At 38.9% G+C, this 6,343-nt stretch overlaps 1 protein-coding gene across 4 annotated transcripts in view; it reads right to left on the bottom strand.

The window, feature by feature from the left end:
* The window catches only part of LOC124171331, a 17,102-nt gene extending 12,096 nt beyond the window's left edge, over nucleotides 1-5,006 (bottom strand). For 3 of the 4 annotated variants that reach the window (XR_006867680.1, XM_046550482.1, XM_046550480.1), the window contains exon 1: nucleotides 4,564-5,006. Coding sequence is in view for 3 of the 4 variants with exons in the window: in XM_046550482.1 (XP_046406438.1) it covers nucleotides 4,564-4,620 (57 nt within the window). In the remaining variant the exon portion in view is untranslated. The remainder of the gene's footprint in view (nucleotides 1-4,563) is intronic. The other variant, XM_046550481.1, reaches the window with a different exon arrangement.
* Nucleotides 5,007-6,343: the final 1,337 nt, after the last annotated feature.

Consider the following 6,343-nt stretch of genomic DNA (forward strand, 5'->3'; position numbering starts at 1 on the left):
ACATAGGTTTTCCTAAAAACGGGACGAATAGTTTACTGGCACCACGTAAATGTTTTGTTTATTGGACTCTGACGTCATGCTTATTTGTTCCAAAAACGCGTAGGCAACCCAACATATTCACAATCTGCAGTCTGACGTTAAAACGGCAATATTTTTGCCAAATTTGCATTTAAGCCCCAGCATAGACCAATTTTCTAACCACTCCCTCAGTGTGTCATCATTGGATTCTGTGCCGTGACGTCACACACAAGCGTTCATGATGACATTGTGTTTTCAGGCAGCTGATGAAGAGTTATTTCGAAAGACTCATACCTCCGTCATAAAAAACGTCATTCATCCACAAAATTTCCATTGAATACATAGAGTTCTTTCTCTAGTACTTGAACAAAATCATGCATGTTCCCCATTGCAGATTCTCCCGGTCGTTGGACCCCCTGTTCCATGAAGAATGCACTCAACATGAACTCCTACGCTCCAGTCGTCTGCCAGACCACACTCCATTGAGTGGTCACCAGGGTTTGGGAGTTTTTATTTCCTCTCAATACATTCACCTCCTCAAGGAGGAACTCCGAGAGGAAATCTGAGATCCTCCTCCGAGAGGGGAGAATAGGAGAAGGGAGAAAGACGAAAAACTCGCACGCGTTTCTGAAGCCAGAATACTCCCTCCCGATCGAGGAAGAGGACATTTTGTCGTGGAGGAAGAGCTATTTTGAGGATTATTTCAGGTAACCAAATGTTCTCCTCTTGTTAGAGCTATGCTGTGAGGACTCTGAGAGGAAATGAAAAGTGGGTCCCAACCGCCATTAGGGTCCCTCGGCGTGAGAGGTCCGATCCTTTCCTATTGTCCGCGTGGGGATTACCTCGGCCCATTCCGGCTCTCAGTGTCCCACTCAACGAAGGTGCTCATGGTCACTTATTTGTTTATGAGTTAAAATAACTAAAAACGCTCATGTTGCATTTATTGAAAATCAATGCGAGGAATTACATTCTGTTTGTTCTGCTGATTGGTTCCAAATTTTAAACGGAATTCTAGCGTTCATATTAACGGAGTTGATCATCACCTAGAACAATTTTTGGAGACGCTAAGGTTAGATGTTTAATTGTTATTTTTATAACTTACTGGCAAGTTTATAGGAGCGATATTGTAATGGTTTACATCTAAAAATATACGTTACTCTGTTAGCTACATTCTAAGTGTACATTTGCGGTGAAATTCGATAGAATATCCGATTTAACTTCTAAGAAAAAAGCCCTCGTAATGTAATAAAATATGATTCTCTCAGTTCTTTGTCGTGAGCCAAAATTACAGCGACTATTTTTTATAACCTCTTGCCAACCTTTGAATACAAAGATATTACAAACGATTTTCGCTATAAATACTGATTATTGCATATCCTAAAAAATCGTAAATTTAACCCATTTCTTCCCAACGTTGTGTGAACGCAACGCAAACTTTGCGATTTTTTCTCTCCGTATTTGTTATTGATAAGTAGTTAATGTTTTTAGTATAGGTAGTTCAATGCTTTCTTAAATGCTATGAATTTTTTCACGGAAGAAATTTTGTAACTTTTGTTCTTACAATGGCCTTTTCATTTATATGTAAGTTGTTATTTTAGGTTATCTTCAAAGTTTACATATTATGTTAAATCTGAGACACTCGATGATTATAACTCTCTGCAAATACAATGATGCATTTGTATTCTAGGCCATTGCAACAGATTGGGTGAATTTGACTATGTGGTTCTCAAATTATTTAACAATAAAGCAAGTGTTGCGTTAACGCAACGTTGGGAGGACCCCGGTAATCTAGGGAAACGGCGCGCCGCGGCGGTAGTCGTGTAGAGCGTTTCTTTTTGGACTGAAAAATGAAAAGCTTATCAAGAATATGTTACCTTTTTATGGCGAAACTTTAGTTTCAGGCAATTGTACAGTATTTTAGTCCTAAATATACATCTATATAAGTGTTGAAGGGTCTTTACTAGGATGTTTGGCAGGTGGTGAGTTTTTACCGAGTTGTGACTGTTTGATATTTTTGACTTCACGTATCGAGCAAGATTAAATCAGCGTTTACTTGTGCTATAGTGGAAATTTACTGTGACCTAAACAAAGGATGCATAAAAACTTTGCTATACAGTTCTCCAGAAAAATGTCCAGATTTCTGTAGGCGTCTGCAATTCCAAGACATACTGGCATTCTAAGTTAAGAACGATCTGTTTACCACAGTTGACGAGTATGTTAAAAGCAAGTGAGTATGTGAGGGTTAGCAAATAGATCGTAAAGTCGTATTTACGTGGTGTTGTTGACTAGGATTCAAAGGGAAGGTAGTGGGAGGGTAAAATGCATAGTTAGGCTGGGCGGGGATATCCCGGCACCAATGGGTCTCCGTGCACAGTGGGGGTTGGCGAATGAGCAAAATGAATGGAGAGATAAGAGGGATCACATTATCGCATTATTTTCTGAGAAATTCATGCCCACTGGCTGCTGACGATAATGAGCTGGTAAGGCTCCAAATGAGGGTGCAGGTTATTTCGAAAGAAATTTTTTGAGAACTATGAGTGACTATGAATGCATTGGGATACCAAGAAAAATATTTCTTGGTATTTTGACTCAGGTAAAGGGCTTTCTGGGTATTACGGTATATAGAAGGGGCGATGTTCCGTTCCATCTGCTTTTACTGTATCTGTGGTTGTCTGTTGAACAATCGTTCCCTCCAAAGAACCTGAACTCACATTTGCAGCCTAAGTTGTTCACTATCGCCAGTGATCATAGTGCGTGAAATTCTCAGAAAAGATTCCAAAAGCGTGGTATTTCTTCCGTTCTGATGTTTAGTGGTTATAACACCTTAGCATAAAATATTACTGGAGTAAGGACGTGTTCCTAATGTGCGTCAAACGATGTTCCGGAAGCGTTTTGTTGAACCTAAAATGTTCTTACGCCTGACTGGTAACAAAAGTTTGGACCAGGGGGATAAGTTTTCTAAGATACGTCCATACTTTGCGAGCTCAACCAAATATTTCTACGGTTTGATCCAATTTCTCATAAATTATCTTTTGACGAGAAGATGATGCCATATTTTGGCGAAAGTGAAGGAGCAATTACTCATTATTAGCAGTCACATGTTTAGTGATTACCAAAAGTGCTATATTCATTTACATACTGATTGGTCCTCTAAAATTCATGAACAATACCAAGTTTAATCTATATTTTGGGTTAATTATATATTTGGGTTACAATAAAAGCAAATTATTTGCAAAAATAAAAGAGTTCCGAAAGAAAAGCAAAACGGCTCATATTTTATTCATGCACACAAACATTCTTGAATAAATTTTAATACAATGCAAAGAAAGAAAATGTTGTTTTACATCGAAAAAACTGACATATTATGTTTTTTTCACTTTCCGATAATCTTAACGTACAGAGAGCGAAAGAAGAAAGTGTAAGGAAGAGAAAAGAGAAAAGTACAGGTCATAAGTGGTTCTGATTTTTAGTAGTTTTTAGTGTTAGTCATCGGAGAATTTCGCAGTTGTTCACAGCCCTGCGTGTCTATGCCAAAAATTTCTCCAAAAACTATCCCGCATGGCCCAAAAACTGCGCTGAATAATTTATAAGTGCTCTCCAAAAATGTTTCAAATATAGTTAAAGTTACTAGTCATTTTATATTCAAAGTTTTGCCATTTCTATCACTTCTACAGTTAACTCTTTCGCTGCTGTTCAATCTCCGGAAACCTTCTCCTCACATGCGGCGAATATGTTAAAATGCGTTTCGTGGGCCCATGGAGCAGGTACTTCCAGGATGGGTGTGGTGCACACTCCGAAGGGTCGCTAATCCACGGCCCTATCCTGGACGAGCTCAACCACGCAGGACTGTCTCTTCGACCCTACCAGCGGGGGGCCTACCTCCGGAAAAGTGACCACTCTGACTGCGATTTCAAATTCAATCACTCAATCTGATCATCAAAAAATAATTGTTTTCATCGCACTCCCGCCAATCAAGCACGTCTTTGAACCGTGTTTCTACGATGAAAAATAACGATTTTGTTAACTCTTCTAGAGACGTGGCTGCGGACAACCGGAAAAATGGCCATTTTAGCAAAGTTAACAAAATCGTTATTTTTCATCGATGAAACACGGTTCAAAGACGTACTTGATTGCATGATTAGCGGGAGTGCGATGAAAACTATCATTCTTTCATGATCGGGTTGAGTGATTGATTTTCAACTTGCAGTCGGAGAGGTCACTTTTCGGGACGTAGGCTGCCTGCTCGTAGGGTCGAGGAGACGGTCCTGCGTGGGTGAGCTGGTCGCGGATTAGCGACCCTTCGAAGTGCTTCGGCGAAAGAACTGACCGCATGTCTCCACTCTGTCCAGAGCTCTGCCACATGTGCCGTAAATACTTTTTTGTATTGCTCTAGCTCTTTTGGGAGGAAACTCTTTTCGGAGGAAAGCCTTTTCATTCACCTCTTGACATATGCTGGAGGAGAAAAAAGCTCTGAGAGTTTTTTTATTTCCTCTGAACAGAGTTCTCCTCCCAAGAGTTTCGGAGGTAAGGAGTTGGGAGGAATACCTCCTGAGTTTCCCCCAAGGAGGACTCCCAAACCCTGGTGGTCACCTGCAGGGGCATCGCCAAGGAACTCCTGTCTTCACTCCACTGCCGCTGTTTGGTTGAAGCAACAACTTCTCAACCTGCAACCATGACAACCTAAAAAACAATAAGGAAATTCTTATTTTAGAGAAACTGGGCCAAAAACATCCCCACCAGCCAAAAATGCTTATTTTCTGATTGTACGTCTTTAAGAGATATCGTAAATATAGTACAGTGTGTCCTCGTTTAACGCCATCCAGTTTAAAGTTGTTTCACGATAATGTTGTCCAAAAATTGAAACCCTTCATCATTTAACGTCGTTGCTGCTTCGCGATAATGTTGTTCAAATTACGCGCGACGAAAAAAAATTGAATGGCAAATAGGACGCAAGCGCATCTGATGTATAGTAAATATTACTATATTAATGCGATTGATAATTTTCGTTCAACAGAAAAGGTTGGCGTGGGTAGCACATGTTAAATATGCATCTGAGCGAATAATTATCTATTATCTGAACATTTATCTGATTCCAACCGAAAAAAATGTCCACGAAGACGAGTGGCTATCCTGGAGGTTCTTCAGATGTGAAGAAAAAACGGCGACATTAGAACAAAAACTTGATATTATTAAATGAATTGAAGAAGGTGCAACTGCTGGAGATATCGGGCAAGTTTTAGGTTTTCAGCTTGAGTTTTTACAATTAAAATTTCTTCTGTTACTGAAAATATCAATGTTACGCCATTAAAATACTTTCTCAATTTAGTTAGTATATTTCTTTTAATAATGCCTTATTCCCAACCTTTTATCGTTCCACTGTGCATGAATTGCTGTATATATTAAGTGTGTACAGATCTCTTCTTGGTAACTTCACAGTGTTTCTAGATAAACTTGGCTATTTATTAGATGAACTTTATAATGTTGGTAACAACGTCCACATCATTCTAACCGGTGATTTTAATTGCAATTTACTAGTTGATGATAATTCATCTAAAGATTTCTTGAGATTGCTTAAATCCTATAATTTAATGCCTACGATTACAGCTACACCCACCAGAATTACACCAAATTCACAATCACTGTTGGATAATATTGTTTCTAATATAAACTTAAATAATGTAAATACTAAAGTTCTCAACTCCACCATATCTGATCACTTTCCCGTATTATCTTATTTAAACGTAGACCCACGTACACATTGTCAACATTCACATCTCACCAGAGTTTATTCGCAAGAAAACATTGACACATTTATATCCCTATTGGAATCCTCTGACTGGTCTGTTATATATAATAGCCATTCATTTGAAGCAAGTTTTCAATACTTTCATGACTGTCTTCAACACTCATTCGATGTTGCCTTCCCCCTCCGTTCTATGAGAAGAGCTGCTTTATCGCATAAAAAACCTTGGGTTACTGACCAAATTCGCCACTTTTCTGTCATGCTCAAAAATCTATCTGCCAGAGTTAAATGCTCAAATTGTCCTCTCCTTCATGATGAATACAGGGCCAAAAAAAAGAATTATCGGAGGTTATTGGAACTTTCCAAAAAATCCTATAACAATGACAGGGTAATTTCATCTAGTAATAAGTCCAAAACATCTTGGGATATTATTCGAGAGTCAATGGGAAAGTTGCATCAGCACATTCTCCCTAGATTAGCTCAATCCAGTGATAATGCACACATTGATATCACAAATTTAGCAAATGAATTCAGTAACCTTTTTACAATTACACCACCGTTACCCACCTCTCCTGCCTCTTC

The sequence above is a fragment of the Ischnura elegans genome, chromosome X, assembly GCF_921293095.1.
Source record: "Ischnura elegans chromosome X, ioIscEleg1.1, whole genome shotgun sequence".
Classification (NCBI taxonomy): Eukaryota; Metazoa; Arthropoda; class Insecta; order Odonata; family Coenagrionidae; genus Ischnura; species Ischnura elegans.